The 19,085-nt window shown below is 41.6% G+C and overlaps 1 protein-coding gene across 2 annotated transcripts in view; it reads right to left on the reverse strand.

The window, feature by feature from the left end:
- Positions 1–19,085, reverse strand: part of Nt5c2 (5'-nucleotidase, cytosolic II) — a 116,588-nt gene that overhangs the window by 47,094 nt on the left and 50,409 nt on the right. For both annotated transcript variants that reach the window (XM_055630102.1, XM_055630103.1), the window contains exon 2: positions 8,062–8,181. In XM_055630102.1, coding sequence (XP_055486077.1) covers positions 8,062–8,181 — 120 coding nt within the window. The remainder of the gene's footprint in view (positions 1–8,061; positions 8,182–19,085) is intronic.

Consider the following 19,085-nt stretch of genomic DNA (forward strand, 5'->3'; position numbering starts at 1 on the left):
CACACACACACCTCCACCTCACACTCCTACACACACCTCCACCTCACACGCCTACACACACACACAGAAGTAACTTAGTTTTAAAACTACTAAAGACCTGGGTGGCATTTCTCAAAGGAAAATATATGCACTGTCCTGAAGAGCCTGGCCCTGCAGCTGGAAAGGTAGCGCCGGAGGGAAGCCTGCTCTTGCAGAGGACCCGCATTTGGAGCCCAGCATACATGCTGTGCAGCTCACAACTGCCTGTAATTCCAGCGCCATAGAATCTAATACCCTCTCCTAGCCTCCCAGTGCACATGCACACACGCACACACGTGTAAAATACTTATACACTTAAAAAATAAATCTTAAAAAGAGAGCATGAAATATAAGGCACAGTGGCTCACAACGGTCCTCAGAGCACTTGGAAAGCAAGGCAAGACAACCTGGCTACAGAGTGAGAGCCTGTCTGGGCCTTCTTTTGTTTTGCTTGAGGCAAGGTTTCATAATTTCAGTTGGCTTTGAACTCACTAGAACTCCTGATCCTCTCTGCCTCTATTCCCAAGTGCCAAGATTATAGGAATGGAACATCACATGAAGTAAGAACCGCCTTTACCAAAAAACAAAAACAAGACACCATGTAGAGCTATCCAACCAACCTCATAAGGAAAATAAAGACTGAAACTATGAGAGATGTACACTAAGACGGCTACTGTAATCAAAAGACAACAACAGCAACTGTGTAAAGATGCAGAGAAACTGAAATGCTCACATATTGCAAGTAGGACTGTAAAATGATATATTACCATGAACAATTAAGGTATCAATAACCTGAGCTTGGTTACCACATAACCAAGCAAATTCTACTCCTAGATACATGAACAAAACAAATATCCATATAAAACTTCACACAAATGTTCATGATACTGTATTATAATTTTAGGTTTCTATTGCTGTGATTAAAAACATCGCCAAAAGCAAGCTGGGGGTGGGGGATTTAATCCGTGTCCCAGTAACAGTTTCATCACTGAAAAAAGGACAAGGCAGGAACCTAGAGGCAGGAACTGAAGCAGAAGCCATGGAGGAAGACTGCTTACTGGCTTGCTCCTTTTGCTTTATTATATATCCCAGAACAAGGTGCCATTCCACAGAAATCATCAATTAAAGTTCCCTGCCTCTTTTCAGATGACACCAGATTGTGTAAGGTTGCCAAATACAGTATATCTATACAATGGAATATTATTAGGCCAGTAAAATAAGTATTTACATGGATAAACCTTAAAAACATTCTGCTTGCTAGGCACAGTGCTACATGACTGTAACCCCAGCATTTAGAAGGCAGAAACAGGAAGACTGCCATAAGTCCAAAGTTAGCCTCATCCACACAGTGAGAACCCTGTCTCAATACATACACACAAAGTAATTTTTTTAAGATATTATCTTATGTGTATGAGTGCTTTTCCTGACTGTACATAAGTATACCATCTGTGTGCCTGGTGCCCACAGAAATCAAAAGAGGATGCTGGATTCTAGTTATAGACAGTTATGAGCCACCAGAGAGCCACTAAAAAAAAAAAAAATTGAACCCAGGTCCTCTGCAAAAGCAACAAGTGTTCTTACCTGATGAGCCATCTCTCCAACTCCATAAAAATAATTTTTCAAATTATTTTTGTAATGCTAAGTGAAAGAAAAATTCACAATGTAGCCAAGACTTGCCTCAAACTCCTGGCAATTCTTCCTGCCTCAGACTCCTGACTGTTCAGATCACAGGTGCAAAGTATTACATGAGCCTACACTTTTTTTAAAGTAAGGCAAATGACTACTTAACTACAAATGCACAAGCTCAATTATCAAATTTTACTTCAGCATAATAAAAACTACTAAATTCATAAATCTATGTTCACAAAGAAAAAGGCAATTCCCTATATTAAAAAAAGTTTGCTTTATTATAATTATCAGAGCTTCAAAAAATGGTAAATCCAAATACCTGATTCCAGCATCAGAAGCATAGTCAACATGAGGAGTTGATGAAAAATCAAATAGTTCCATTCTGGATTTGGTAAATATAAATTCTGATCTGTACTGAACACTATCTTTAGTGTTAACACTAGATATTAAACAAAGAAATGATCTTCTAATGTGTCTCTTTCAGTCACTATGACATCTAAGCATCTTGGATTACCTTCTGACTACAGCATAACATATACCAATGAAGGGTTTGGCCAGATGATTATCCTCAAGTCAGAAACTAAGCAATCATAACAAGGAAATGAAGGCAGCACAACACTCACATGTGGAAGGTCAGTTTCCTAATGATACATCACCACCATTTCTATGTTGAGATGCAGAACACGAAACAAATAATAATGGTGATGATGAAGCAAGGCTGTACACTGGGCATGTAATTAACTAAGAGCATTAAACTTCTGGGAATGGAAAGATGACTCAGTGAGTAAGAACACGTCCTGAACAAACATGAAGACCCAACTTGACATCCCTAACCCACATAAAAACGCCAGTTATGGCTATTTGCACCTGACTGAGGGAAGCAGAGACAGGAGGATCACTGAGGCTTGCTCTAGGTTCAGCAAGAGGGTCAGATTCAAAAGTCAAAAAGAACGACACATCAGGACACCCACCGCCATCCTCTGGCCTCCGTGTGTATACCACACTCACTCACTCACATATACGCAAGAATATTTAGCTTTTTCTAAAAGAAAAAATGCAAAACATCACATATAAAGTAGAGTGTATGAGAATGATCGCTGCAGTCTGCCTACTTCAGCAATGGCAAACAACTCAAATATCTTTAATAAAGTTTCAAAAACAATACAAGTTGGCTTAACTGAAAAAACAACCACAACAAAAAACTATATAGTGCTAGACACATAGCTCAAGAGGTAGAGGGCTTGGCTTGTACAACATAAAAAGACTTAAGTTTGAACCCCAGGACTACATAATACTGGGCATGGGGGCACAGACCGGCAATTTCAGCACTCAAGAGATAGAGGCAAGAGAATCAGAAGTTTACTGTTTTTTCAGCTACTGCAGGTTTGAAGCCAGCTTGGGATACATAAGACCCTGCTCAAAAATAAATACACAAAGGGAGGGAGGGAGGGAGAGAAGAGGGAGGGAAAAAGAAAGAAAGAAAAGTAGTAAAACTAAATGGTTTCCACTTGTTCTCTTGAAATCCTCCAAGAAACACTTCTATCTTGGGAAGAAGCTTGAAAAGGTACATGATGTTCTAAAGATAGGTGAGCCTGTTCAATCCTGCAGGGATGCTAGTTAGGCTCAGAGAGTACATAACTCAAAAGCTTCATGAAGTTCCAGAAACTTACCAGATGCATTAGGCCCTTTCTTCCCCCAAGCATAAATAAGTAAGCAGTAAGGACCATTGAGAGATAAAATCAGACAAGCAAAGCTGCTTCTAACAGGTTCAGACAGGCTGAGCAGCTCTAAAACACTCTCCAACAAGTCAAGCTGCCTAGGAAAGGCTCAGACCATCTGAACAGTCAAGTAGATTCTCCACCTTTCAAGCTGCCTAAGTTCTATACAGTGAGCTCCAGCTTTCAAGAGCCATCACCCATGCTGGGATGGACTTTTGGTAAGAGAACTTCATTTGAGTCATTTCTGCTCCTAGAAGTAACCCCAAAACTCCCTGGTTCACCAAGTTGGATTCTGGCGGCACCCTTAACTCTGGTCTGTTGTCAGTTCCCTAGTGGGGGAGTAGATGTTTGTTGATTATCTCCCCAGGAAGAGCGCCACACACCATCACTAAATACATTTTCTTTTTTAAACTTCTGGTTATTTGAGAGGGTCTCATATAGCCTATGCTGGCCTCAAACTGACCTTGGTAAACTGACCTTGAACTCCTAATCTTCCTGCCTCAGACCCACAAACGGCATGATTACAGGTGTGTGCCACCATGCAGGACCAATTCATTTGGCGGTGGGATGGGGGATCATTTGAAGCAAGGCCTCATGTCTCAAATTTTTCATCAACTAAGAAAACAGTGTTTGAAAGATTGGCTCAAGATATCTATTTTACAACATGGTAATAAAAGTTAATAATAAAATATTGTATACTCAAAATGGTTGAGGAATCTTTGTTGCATTTTCCTTTTTTTTTTTTTTTTTGGAGTGGAGGATGTTATTTGAGACAAGGTCTTATGTATCCCAGGCTAGCCTTGAACTCATTATGTAGCCAAGACCGCCCTGAAACTTCAAGTGATCTCACCACAAAATAGTTAATGGTGTGTGTGTGTGTGTGTGCTCATGTGCAAGTACATGTACTTCCATAAAAATATGTCCTTCTGAACAGACAAATGTAGGTGTAGTGGAAGTTTTGGTTTCTTTAAAAACTCACTTATGTTATGTAAATATGTCTTTGTTCCCAAGTGTGAGATTTCAGTCTGTCCATAGTTGATAACGGCCTCCTGGGGGGCATGGGCTTTGCCAGCTGGTAAGAGCCTCATGCTGCACGGAGAGGGGCATGGTCTAGCACTCTGAGGGATATCAATAGGAGAGCCCAGAGAGAGAAAGTGGCGCATGTGGTGAGTGGCAGTTTAGAGAGGCACAGTAGAGATGTGATTTGGTGCAGGGGCCTGGAGGAGACTGCTGACTGCACTGGCTGTTGACGAAGATTGGGATAGCCCCAAAAGAACCCACCCACCCTCAACAGCTGGGAGAAGTAAAGGGGTCTGTGCCCCTCTCCTCACTGACCTTCTCTCTCTTACCTAGGGTTGAAGGGTTGGTGGAAAGGAAGTGGAGGCTTCAATGCCCCCAGATAGAACAGTTTAAAAGCAAACACAGCATAGAGGCATGTGTGTGCACAGACAGGCTGGAAGTCAGCTTCAGATATTATTCCTCAGGTGTCGCCCCCTGTATTTTTTGAGACAAGGTCTCTCATCAACCTAAATCTTACCAAGTAGACTAGCCTGGCTGGCCAGAGAGCGCTAAAAATCCTCCTATATTCACCTCCCCAGTTCACCAGACCTGGTTTCTGTTTTTAACGTGATTTCTGAAGATCAGTTCACGTTCCTACGGCAAACACCTCACCAACTGAGCTAGCTCCCCAGCCCCAAGTTAATGAATGTTAATTAGTTTTATTTACCCATTTCACACTATACACCTATTTAAAATAAGTTTGAAATTATATACATAATTTTTGTCAATTTTAGAAATAGATGCATAACTTTTAAAAAGAAAATACTTGCAAGAGTCTAAGACCCATATTTTTAAATTAAAAAGTGTTTTATTAGGACAGAGTGATATAACTCAGTATTTAAGAGTCATGGGTTCAAGCCCCAGCAGAGCATTTACCTAGCACATAGGATCACATCATATTACTCCAGCTTCACACAAAAACCAGTAACACAACAAACACAATTTGTAAATGGACTTACAAGGCCTTCTGGAATACATCTATAACACCAGCAATCAGAAATCCAAGGCAGGAAGGTTATGAGCTTACACATAGTGAGCCCTTATTTAAAACAACAACAACAACAACAACAATAAAAACCTTTGAGAGATGCTTCTATTATACTGTTATTTTCATTGTTTCATATCACTCCTACCTTATGAAAAATGTAGGGTGTGGAACCTGTCTAAATTATTACAAGAAATACCATTTGGAATGAGTCAGAAATGTATTGAACTATGGCATACTATCAATTAGGATGCCTACCAGATGACGCCTGCTGAAATGTAAATATTTAGCTCTTCACTGCGCACGTTTAGCCCTGTCTCCCCTGCTGGAAATGCTGCGTCCACTGAGCAGCAGCTCTAACCTGGGGTCACATAGCAGACCCTGCACATCAGACATTTATATTACAGTTCATGGCAGTAGCAAGACTGCAGTTATGAAGTAACAATCAATTTTATGGTTGGGGTCAGCACAACATGAGGAACTGTATTAAAAGGTCACAGCATTAGGAAGGTTGAGAGCTGCCGGCCTCGAGCCTAAAAACCAACCAAATAATGGAACATGAGCACAGAGAACAGCTGAATTCTGCAGAGTATTTGTGCTTGCTTCCTTTCACTCAAGATGGGGTCTCATGTAGTCTAAGATGACTGCAAACTTGCTATGTAGCCGAGGAAGACCTTGAACTTCTTTTTTTTTCTCCTGTCTTTGTCTTCAGGGTAATGAGCTAACAGGCCTGGGCCTGCATGTGTCCCCATGTGCTTTGCTAAGGATCAAACCCAGGGCTCTGTGCAGCTAACGAGGCGCCCTGCCGGCTACGCTATCTCCACAGCCCTGTGTTTTCTCTACACATATTAACATGTTGTTGTAGGGCTCGTGTGGGGGCTGCAAAAATGGCTCAGCGGTAAAGAGCACTGACTGGTCTTCCAGAGGTCCTGGGTTCAAGTCCAAGATCTGACACCTTCACACAGACATACATGCAGGCAAAACACCAATGCATATAAAATAAAAATAAATACTTTTTTTTAATTAAAAAATAATTAAAGCCCAGAAGATGGCTTACTGGGTAAAAATGCTTGCTGCACAAGCCTTCATAACCCGAGTTCAATCTCTGGAAACCACAGAAGAAGGAGAGCCAACTTCTGAAAGTTGTGACCTCCATACATGAACATCCACACTCACACATGCGTATCGCATACACTCACAATAATAAGATAAGCATTTGAAAGTTTTAACATTCTGTTCTATACTTGAATTCCTATGGCATATACCAACCCAGCACACAGAAAGGAGAGGTCATCAATACCCACTATGTAATTTGGAGACTTGACAGGAACCAGAAACGCTTTCACTTTTGCATGGGTTAAGAAACAATGTTCTACATAGTGGCCTACATTAGCAAAGCATCATTAGCTTACATTAAAACCAACCACTAACCAGGCTACATGCCCATTCCTTAATTCTACTCTTTTCTGTGTAAAAAGGCAAGACCAGAACCGTGTAACATTTTTTAAAAAATAAAAACTACTATTGTGAACCAAACTGTTATTCTGTACTTTGTTTTTTTTATCTTTGAGACAATGACTCATGTAACCCAAGCTGGCCTTGAACTCATGATCCTCCTATTTCTACCTCCCAAGTGCTAAGATTACAAGTATGTACTGCACCTGGGTTAAGTAAACACAATTTTAAATTCTGTCTAAGAGTTATAATCAATTTCTAGCAAACAGCAGTTAAGAGTTTCATCCTCAACATGGAGATGGTGCAGCAGTAAAGAGCACTGGCTGCTCTTCCAGAGAATCCAGGGTCAATTCCCAGCACCCACATAACAGTTACTGTCTGTAACGCCAGTTCCAGGGGATCTAACACCCTCACACAGACACTCATGCAAGCAAAACACCAATGAAAATAAGACAGAACTAAATAAATTATTTAAAGTTTCAACCTCAACAGGTTAGAGCAGTTGCTGCACAAGGCTGGTGACCTGGGTCCAATCCCAAATCCAATAAAAAGAAAAGGAAACAACAAACATGTCCCAGAGATGTCCTCTAACTTCCACATGTGGACTGTGGCATGGTCACACGCACGCGCGCGCGCGCACACACACACACACACACACACACACACACACACACACACACACACCATCAGCGTAAGTAAGCTTTAAAAATGACTTCGGTCTTAGGTAGGCATGATGTGTGCCTGCTGTCCTGGCTACTTGGAACACTGAGGCTGGAGGAACGCTCAAGCCTGTGTATTCCAGGCCAGCCTGGGCAACTCAGCAGACACCATCTTGAAAGAAAGAAAGAATCCTAGACATGGCGGTGCATAGGCATAATCAGAACTTGACGAGCTGAAGCAGGAAGACGGATGTGAGTTCAATGCCAGCATGGGCTACATGAGGCTATCAAGAAAAATGGGGAAAAACTACAATTAACTAGATGCAACTTTCTAGCAAATAAAGACTTTCTTCATGATTTTTACTAGTAGCTGTAAGACATAACACTGGTGTGAAATAGTTAAAAGCCTGAATGTCACTAGATTTGAATCACAGGCTAGCTCTATGCTCTGTGATAAATGACTTAACATCTCTGTATTGATTTCATCACCTGAAGAGTAAGGGAAAAGTAAAGGCTCCCTAAGGTGGAGCTATCTTACCGGTGATAGGCTTCTCGCCGATACTTTTTCAAGGCATGCTTATCCATGTTAGCAGGTACATCCGCTGCGTTCTGCAGGCGATCACTCCAGGAAGTTGTCATTTTATTTGTATGATGAATTCTAGAAAGGAAAATCAACAATTTAGTGGTTTGATACTGGCACTGTATACTAATATGCCATTTAAAATCTATTTTTTAAACTGTAGTGTAAGTGTACACCTTTCATCCTATCAGTAAACATGAGGAGCAGAGCAAGCAGCTAAGTATCTTTGCATCAAGTACTTTGACAACTAGGCTAGTCTTAAATTTCACTTTTCTTGAAGTTTTTGCTTGGACAATATTTTGCTATGTTTTGATTTTACTACTGCTAGAGATCAAACCCAGAGCCTCACATAACTAAGCAAGCATTCTAACACTGAATTACACATTTATTAAAATACTAATGCTTGTATAAAAAACATCTATAATAGAGCATTCTGAACATGTTAATATCATACTGTCAAGCCAATTGTAATTAAACCAAGTCTGTAGCTGTTTAAAAATATTCAGGAGATATTCACATAGGAAAAGCAAAGCTGGGGCTGGAGAGAGGCTCAATGGGTAAGAGCACTGTCTGCTCCTCCAGAGGTCCTGAGTTCAATTCCGAGCAACCACTTGGTGGCTCACAACCATCTACACTGTGATCCAGTGCCCTCTTCTGGCGTGCAGGTGCACATGCAGATAGAGCACGTATCTATAGATATAGATAGGATATGAAAAGAAAGCTGTAAAGTAGCTGTGTCCTCCAAGCTGAACATAACTATTGCTTTCATGAATCAGTGCAGCTGTGGTATCTCCTACTCTGAAGACCAAAAGATCAGACCTACTGACATTCCTTCATGGAGGGAAGACTTAGGGCCTGCATAAAAACATACCTTTAGACATTATGTGAAGGGGTGATTCTTCAGTGATACAAACTTTTGTTGAGCAGTCCCTACTGTCACAGACTCTATAATGGTACAGCTGCCTGAGGATCTCTCACAAGACTAGACAAGCCATAGGCCTCGGAGAGAAGATACTCTCACGCTGCTAAATGGATGTCGTACCAAGCCCACTCCTAGCCACTTACCGCTGTACTCAGATCAGTGCGTCTCTCAGCTTCTGTCATACAGCGCAATTAACAACTGAGACCAGAGGCAACTCCATGCACCTGCCTGCAATACTTATGGCCCTGGGTTTAATCCCAACATCATGAAAAATCAATTTTTGTTTTCATCTTTTGGTTTTTGGTTTTTTGAGACAGGGCTGTCTCTGCCTCCCAAGTGCTAGAATTAAAGGCATGTGCTACTACCACTAGCCTGAAAAATCAATTTTAAAATTTTTTAAAGTTGTAATTAAATCATGAGCAACAGCTTTTTGACCTACCCTTTTTTTTTTCCAGTGTTGGAATATGCTATGCAAAGCACTCTACCACTGAGATCCTTTCATTTGTTGTTTTTTACTGTTGTTTTATTTGTTTTTGTTTTGAGACAGTTTCCTTGTATAGTGCTGGTTACCCTGGAACTACTCTATAGAGGAGGATGGCCTCAAACTCAGAGATCTGCCTGTCTCTTCCTCCCAAGTGTTGGAATTAAAAGCAAACGCCACCATTGCTCAGATAGTTTCATTGTTTTTATCTATAGACATATCTATATGTCTATATATCTATATGCACCAAGTTCTACAATAAATTGTTGTCAAAGCCAACAGTCAGATTTGTTGTCACAGGGGTGGTGAGATGGCTCAGTGATTAAGACTGAGTGCTGCTTTTGACTACAGTTCCCAGCATCCATGTCAGACAGCTCACTACTACCTGTACCCCATGTTACAAGATGGGATGCTGTCTTCACCTGTACATGCAACACTCACACATACACACAGAAAGAGTCAGACACACAGACACACACACACACACACACGAATCTGCATACCAAAGGGATGGTTAACACATTCCAAAGTGGGGGTGAGGTGGGAACGCTACTCATATTTTCGCATATAATAGCTCCAAATGCTAAGCATGCCTTTGCTAAGTCCCTCAGTGCCTGTCTCTGTCTTTCTCTTTCAACTAGAAGCCCCATGAAGTTGAAATTCTATTTTCAGCTCTAGCCCAAGCATCATGCAAAGCAAACTTAATACACAGACAAAAATACGCTAACCTCTCCCATGTACAAGCATGGTGGTTTACACTTGTAATGTCAGCATTTGGGAGGCTGAGGCAAGGAGACTGCCAGCAGTTCAAGACCAGCCTTGGGCTGCATAGTGAAGTTGAGAATAGCCTGAGCTAAAGTGGAAGATCCTCTGTCAACAGCCCCTCCCCCCCCCACAACATGCCTACATGCAAATATGTGAAATAAATTAACTTCTAAGCCTCTACATTTCAAGCTTTTCATGTTTCAAAAGCTAATTTGTGTACAAGTGTGAAAACCCCAAACTACTGCTGCCCAAGTTCCTTTTAATGCTCTAGATGAATCTGTAAAACTCTTATTCTTGGTTCAGGAACGTTTTCGAATTATGGCTTGCTTAATGTAGTAATATTTTGCTAACCTTTCGACATCAGGCTTTAGAACAAAGGCTCTTGTTCTCCGGCAGAAATGACAAGGCTGAGAGGATTGTCAAGTCTGCTTTCTCCTATCTGTGCTTGAAAATTTTAACTAGAAATAAAATGTAGCAGGTCATATTGGACTGAAATCCAGCACCTGAGAAGTAAAGGCAAGAAGCTAAGGAATTCAAAGCCAACTGCAGTTTCAAAGCAAATTTGAGGCCAGCCTGGAATACGTGAGATTCCATCTCCACAAAAGGAGAAGTATAAGGTTCTAAGAACAGTGGCTAGCATTCAGAAGCACATAATTTATAATACTTGAACCTATAATATTTTAATACTTAAGGCTTCTGCACTAAGCACTGTATGCTTAGAAATATGTATAACCAATTTCTACTCTCGGGCCCAAAACTTCACAATTCCCACCACATGCCAAAGGTTCTTACCATATCATAAAATTTACCATATCAAAAAATTATCCACAGACAGAACTATTTCAAGAATTAATTCACTCATAAACTCTACTTCAAAAGTAAACCAGAGGCAGTAGTTCAGTCAGTAAAGTGCTTGCCTCCAAACCATAAGGACTTTCCTCCAGAGCATAAGACCTGAGTTCAATTCCCACTGGACAGAAGCTAACAGAAGACCCTGTTTCAAAGGCGGTGAATGGCATTTCTGAAAATGATATCCCAAGTTGTCTTCTGACCTTCACAAATTGCACAAAAATAAATAAAAATTTAACAAACACAAAACACACAAAAAAAAATAAAATAAAATAGGACTGAGGTACAGGACAGCTACTGGAGTACTTGTCTAACAGGCATGAGGCCTTGAGTTCTAATCCCAGCACCACATGAACTACACAGACTGAGATCAGGTTTAGGATTTCAAGGTCATCCTGAACTGCATGGGGAGTTCCCAGCCAACCTGGGCTGCATGGAATGTTGTCATAACAAATAAGTGCTTTGGGCTGGAGAGATGGCTCAGAGTATTAGCACTGGCTAATACTCCAAAGGTCTTGAGTTCAATTCCCAGCAACCACATGATGGCTCAACCATCTATAATGAGATCTGGTGCCCTCTTCTGGCCTGCAGACAGAACATTGTACACAGAATAAAATAAATAAAGAAATTGTATATAACTTAGTGGTAGAACACGTACTGGCCTCTTATGCACAACCTGAGAAGTTCAGTCTCCAATACTGCAAATAATAATAATAAATTGGGGGCTGGGGATATAAAGTTAGTAGGGTGCTTGCCTAGCATGCAGAGAAGCCCTGTGTCCAATCCACCATGCAGCCTGTAATCCCACCACTCACGGTTGGAGACAAGAAACTTCCGGCCATCCTCAGCTATATAGAGCTTGAGAATTAGCTGGTTACATAAGAGCCTGACTCAATATAATAAGATAAATAAATGAAAACTTTCACATTCCACATTCTACCTGTTAAGATTGTAATGAAAGCTATCTTGTTTTTATTAGCTTACAGTGTTATTTTATAACAAATGCAATGGTGAAGAGGATGTATAAAACAAATGCTACTTAAGCATCATATTAAAGAAAGACAAAGCAGAAAAAGAATTGCCTATAAATTTAAGTAAAAAAGCAAAATTTATAAAACTTTTAGAAAAACACAAAGATAGAAAGAAAAAGACACAGTCCATAGCTGGGCAGTGGTGGTATATGCCTTTCCAGCACTAAGGAGGTAGAGGCAAGCAGTTCTCTTGAGTTCGAGGCCATTGTGGTCCACAGAATTCCAGGACAGCCAGAGCTACACAGAGAAATCTTGTCTCTGAAAAAACAAAAACAAAAAACACAGTCCATAACTGTATTAATGTTTCATTTATTCCAAACACACACATTTAACCGAGATGTAAGCATAAGAAAATTATTAAGCAAATCCAAACTGAAAGGCATTCAACAAAACTAAGTGATACTCAAAATATACTAACACCAAGAAAACAAGCAAAAAGTTAGATAGTTGTACCTCAAAGTGAATAAAGGGAGCTGGAGAGATGGCTCAGAGGTCAGGAGCATTGTCTGCCCTTCCAGAGGTCCTAAGTTCAATTCCCTGCAACCACATGGTGGCTCACGACCATCTACAATAAGATCTGGTGCCCTCTTCTAGTGTGCAGGCATACACGCAGACAGAACACTGTATACATAATAAATAACTTTTTTTAAAAAAGTAAATAAAGGTGGAGCAGAGGGCTCAGTGGTAGTCTAAAGCTCTAGGTTCAGTTCCCAAAACATGCATGCACATGCGTGCGCGAGCACACACATGTACACACACCAAAAAAACAAAAAACATAAAAGCCTAAAGGGTACTAAGTGCAATGAATGACTAAGTCCTGGACTAGTAGCCAGAATGGTGACATCACCTAGTCCCAAGCAACTGAAGAAGCAAAAGCAGAACAGAACTATCAACCTGGGAAATATAATGGGACCTTACTTCAAAATAGAAAACAAACAAAGAAAAAACAACTCCCCTATGCCAAAAGTTCCAAATCAGTACTAGAAATGAGAAGTAACCATAAAGGCCATTACTAAGACAAGTAAGTTTTTAGTTTTATGTTTGTTTACTTTTCAGTGCATGCCAGGAAAGCACTCTACCACTGAACTGTATATACTGCCAGCACCAAGAAATGTTTAGCATTAGCTGAAACTTAGGTAATAATGTTATGCTCATCTGTAATTTTACTTGTGTGTATGGGTGTCTTGTTTGCATGTATGTCTGCATCATGTGCATAACTGCACCTGAGGAGAAGAGGGTATCACATATACTGGAACTACAGGTATAGATAGTTGTATGCTACCATGTAGGTGCTGGGACCTGAACCTAGGTCCTCTGAAGAACCACTAGTACAATTAACCACTGAACTATCTCTCCAGTGCAACCTTACACTAAATTCCAATGTTACACTAATTTTTAAAGTGACAATAGTATTGCAGTTTTGTAGACCAGGCTTCTTATGAGAGTCAAATCGAAATTTTCAAAACTGAAATGTTCTTATGCCTTTAAAGGCACAGGATCTGCTGCCAGGCATGACAACCTGAGTTTGACTCCCCAGAACCCATGGCTGAAGGACAAACAAAACAGATACATTTTTAAATGTTTAAATTATATGCAAAAATAGAGTAAGATGCTCAATGTTACTTACTGGTAAATCGGGTGGAAGATATAAAAGAACTCTTTACACCATCACTGTAATTTTCTACAGAATTGAAATTTTCAAATGAAAATTTGGGATAAACATGTAAAACTGATACACACACACACACAGACACAGAATGTTGAACAGCACACATGAGCTATTTGAGATACCACAACGGAAAGAGGCTTAGGAAGCAGAGGTCAGCGGTGAAGGTGGGTGCAATGACACACACTCTAATCCAGTATTTGGGAGACAGAGGAAGGAGAAACAGGGGTTCAAGATCATCCGGGCTAGCCTGAGTTCTGTAAGAGCCTGTCTCAAAAACAAAACAAACAATAATACAAAATCAATGACAGAAAATTGAGTTAAGTTTCCCAGAAGAAGATAAAGGAGAGAATTGGTTAAAAGAAAAAAAAAAAAAAAAAAAAAAAAGGAACAAAATAGACCATCCAGATCACCTGGCAGATACAGGTGTTTGCCACCAAGCCTTATGACCTGAGTTCAATCTCTGAGTCCCACATGGTAGAGGGAGTGCACCAACACCCACAAGTTGTCCGCCATCCTATATACACACAAAGACATGTTCCCATGTGTGCATGCATGTGGATGTGTTTGCACACAGTAAATAAAAGGTACTTTAAAAAAGCAAAACAAAACAAAACAAAAAAAAGGTTTACCAAAAAAAGAGGAAGGAAAGAAAAAAATTTTATTGCACTTATCTTGAGAGGGGACACACTTGTGCCACAGGGTGCAAAGGAGCATCAGAGGACAACCTGTGGGAGGTAATTCTCTCCTACATGTGGGTCATGGGGATCAAACTCAGGTTGTCAGACCTGCAAGGACACTGCCTTTACCTGCTGAGCCACCTCTCGAGCTCAAAGAAACTTTTAACGTGGGTATGGTGGCAAAGGCCTGTAATCCCAGATATTCTGGAGGCCGAAAGCTGGTAGAGTTTAAGTTCAAAGTTGGCCTGGGCTACAGGGCAATTTCTAGGGCAGCCTCAACAACTTGAAAACCCTCATCAAAGTAAAAAGTTTAGAGGTCGAGGCAGGGCTGGGAGGCTGGGGTAAGTTCAGTGGTAGCGCACTTGCCTAGCATGCATAAGGCCCCTAGTACCACAAAGTAATAGTAATACATACAGTAAGACATACACGTTATGTATTAGATGTTCCATCAAACTACAACAAGGAACTTTCAAAAACATTTATTTCCCCCGTAAGCCATGAACTAACAAAAACCTTAGTACCAGGTCTGAGAAACTTCTTTTAAAGCTGTTGGTCAGGAAAGTCCAAGAGACCCTAAAAATAATGCAAGCTACTGCCACTGCCCTTCATAGTCTCCCAAAAATCAAAGGTAAGACTGCACCCATGAACACTCAACAATTTGGTTGCCTGAATAAGATCTGAAAAATATCACTACCAACTGACATGCTAACATGGGTTAGGGAAATATCCCAGGGCCCCTCGTATATGCAGTACTAAAGGGAACTAAATGGCTGGTAAGAAAGTCAGAACCAGTCTTCTCTAGGGATGAGCCCCTTGACAGATTATTCAATTCCAAGCAAATTAACTCATCAGGTTCTATTTATAAATGTGTGTGTGTGTGTGTGTGTGTGTGTGTGTGTGTGTGTGTATAACAATAAAAAAGAATAATAGACCAATCAATGAATTTGAGAAGGAGGGGCACATAGGAGGAGTTGATGGGGGTAAAGGAGGAGAAAAATTGTATACAATGGTCATATAGGAAATTCTCAACAACAACAAAAAAATAAACTGATGAAATAAATTATTACACCCTGAGCTTCTGGAGAGATGGCTCAGAGATTAAGAGCATTGTCTGCTCTTCCAGAGGTCCTGAGTTCAATTCCCAGCAACCACATGGTGGCTCACAACCATCTGTAATGAGATCCTGTGCTCTCTTCTGACATGCAGGCGTACATGCAGACAGAACAGTGTATACATAATAAATAAACAATTTTAAAAAATTATTATACCTCAAAAAGAAAAAAACACATTCCACTGGTTATTTGAAATGACAGCATGCCAACATTGAAAATGCTTGTTTGTTTTCTGAGACAGGGTCTCACTAATCCTAGGCTATCCTTGAATTCCATTTGTACCATCACCTTAATCCTAGATCTTCCTGCTTTCGACACTACTGGCCTTTTTTTTTTTTAAGAAAAAAAAAAAAAAAAAGGACCTTAAGTTTCAGGTGCCAGAGTTTCCAAGTAGATCCTGCACACAGGCTCTTTCATCTGACATTCCTGATAAGGGTTCCCAGCCAATAAAGACACACAAATGAGAGAACAAATAGCTCATTACTCTCCAAATCAACTGAATCTTTCTGATTCTGTATTCAGTATAAAAAGGGGAAGTATTTTTGCTACCCTTCTACTAGGGAATTTTCTGTTATTGCTGTTGGGTTTTTGTTGTTGCGTTACTGCTAGCTATTTTCCACAAAATTTGGCAACCAATCACTATAAGGTGCAATCAGATTTCAATGAGTTAGTTACATAAAACTCACATAAAGTTATATAAAACAGGGCATGTTGGCCCTCACCTATAATCCCAGGCCTGCAGAGGCTGAGGCAAGAGAATTGCAAAGTGGAGGTAAGCGTGAAGTACTGAGTTCCAGACCAGCTTAAGACACAGTAGGACCGCATATCTCAAACCCCCTTCCCCTAACACCCCTCAAAACATGAATCATTTAAGACTTGGTGAGGCTGAAGAGACAGCTCAGTGGTTAAGCACATCTGCTGCTCTTCAGAAGAAACTGAGTTCAATTCCTAGCTCCCACATGGTGGTTCACAACCGTCTGTATCTCCAGTTCCAGGAGATACAGTCCCTCTTTTGATCTTGATAGGCACCAGGCACACAAGTGGTGCACATACATACATGCCGGCAACACACTCACATACAAACTATGAATAACTCTAACATAAAAAATACTTAAGTCAAATGACAAGATTTTAGTACTCATGACAATGCATTACCAACTTCATTTAATGAAATTAACTTCCTTGGGTTTGCACCTAAAAATCTCAACCCAACCCCCCAATTTTTTTTAAAAGGGTTCTCTTTATTTATTCTTCTCTAGCGGCAAAGCAGCCAAGTAGCATTATCTTGTAGGGTTTAACAGAACATATCTTTCTGGCTTTCTCCAGTACTACTGCCCTAAAAGTGTACACAAGGCTGTCTCCTGGCTGAAAGTACAGTTTCTACTGCTCACATGTCACTTAGCATATGCTCTGTGATAGTTAGCACCTCATGTAGAAGATGTTGTCATAAAAGCTAAAAACACCACATCAACAAAAATTTACTGGAAAGCATGTGTGCCAGGCACTGCCTGCTACAGTGCATACAGGCCTGTTACAAAAGGAAATTAGATGACTTCCCTAGAAATGTGGACAGTCCAGCAACAGTATGCACACAGCAATCATCAGTGAATAAAAATCTACATGTGAGATCACCCATAGTGGTTCACTTTGCCACCCAAGCATGTGAGAAGCTTATGCAGTTTGACTACTGCTAGTCTGAGGCTAGCCCAGGCTACAAAAGGAGATCTCTTCTCAAAAAGCTAAAAAACAAAAATGGTAAAACATAAATACCACAATAAGATTTAGGTAGGTTGTTTTGTGTTTTTGAAGAGAGTGAAGCAGTAACACAGAATTCCCCTTGGCCCCCCTTTTTTTTCAAGCCCAGGCAAGCATGGTGGCACATGCCTCTAATCCTAGCATTTTGGAAAGCTGAGGAAGAAGGATCCCATATTGCAGGCTCATCTAAACTACACAGTCAATTCAAGGTACATGGGTGGGTGGGTCAGGGCCTAGGGAAGAGGGGTACAAAATGAACAGCTTAATAAGGCTCTCTCTCAAAAAAAGATCCTGTTCTGTGCACAACTTTCCTCACAGCAGAAAGAGTTGGGTCACATAAATAAACACTCTCCTAACAGTCCCCAATAATCTGGCCAACAGGTACTCTAAACACCTGTACTAATCGTAATAACTTCTGACTAACTGTACATTTTCATACAACAGAACCTTGAAGGTCATCGTGTTTTACACATTAGCTGGTTCTAAATTCTACATTGAGAATAATGCAACAACCAATACTACTGAATTTGGATTTAGCTTTTGTTAAGTTTGGTTTTTTGTTTGTTTGTTTGTTTGTTTGTTTGTTTTGTAAGCGTGAAGCAATAAAACAGTTTTTCAAGCCCAGGCATGGTAGAACAAGCCTGCTAATACCTGTGTTTAGGGAAGCTAAAAAAGACCCCAATGTCGAGGCCACTAGAATGCATGGCCTGCTCAAGGCCCACGGAACAGGTTCATATTGTAATGGAAACACTCTTCAGAAGCATGCATGGGTATCAACAGCCCAGCACAATCACTTTGCCACTGCAAGGCACCCTCAAAGATTTCATTAAATTTTTAAGTAGCTGGTTTGTTGAACTGAACCTACAAGCCCAGATGTCCTCATCTGGATAAATTCTTGGGCACTGATGGAAAACGCTAAGGCGGCCATGTGGAAGACCTGAAGCCTCTCTACTCACTACGTCTACGATAAATGGCGCTGTGTTAACATCCTGCCCTTCACATGACGGCCAAAGAAATTTGCATCCCTTGCCTTAAGAAAAATTAATAGTCTATGGTCATTTTGAAAAAATGTGCGGGCGGGCAAGCGCGCTGCGACGTGGCGGAGCACACGCAACCGTGTGTAGTGACGAGTCATTTCAGAACTGCCTGAGCGCAGCCCTCTGCAACCTAGGCTGTGAAGCAAGCCCGACACAAACCTTCATCCAGTGCTTCTAAAGGCTGCGGCCGGGCAAAGCCAACCGTCCAAAACGTTTTGCTTGTAACAGGCCCCACGTCTGCAGCTCGCCCTGCGGGGCTTCGGGGGCCCCAGGAAAAACGCAAGGGACAAACCGCCCCTGAACGTCTTTGGGGGAGACTTGCAATCGGTGTGAGCTTTCCAGGAAGTGCCGCACACCACGAAACTGGCTCGTGGGCCATCCCACGGGCCGGCCCTGACCCTGCCAGGCTCGCGGCCCCGGGGAGAGGGGGCCGGGGCCCGCTCCACGAGAGCCGAGGAGAGGCTGCCCGCTCCCGCGGCCCGCGGCCAGACCAGGGGGACCGAGCGCGGGGCCCGCCCGCTCCGCCAGAAAGGCGGGGTCCCAGCGCGCGGAAGCTCGAAAACAATGGCGCGAGCGTGACGTGGGCCAGGGGCGTCGCCGCCGCGCGGGGAAGGGGCCGCGGAGGAACGGGGGCGGCCCGGGCCGGGGGCGTGCGCCCGCCCGGAGCGCTGAGGCCGCGGGCGC

This window comes from Psammomys obesus, unplaced genomic scaffold (genome assembly GCF_907164565.1).
Source record: "Psammomys obesus unplaced genomic scaffold, mPsaObe1.curated_primary_1811, whole genome shotgun sequence".
Taxonomy (NCBI): domain Eukaryota; kingdom Metazoa; phylum Chordata; class Mammalia; order Rodentia; family Muridae; genus Psammomys; species Psammomys obesus.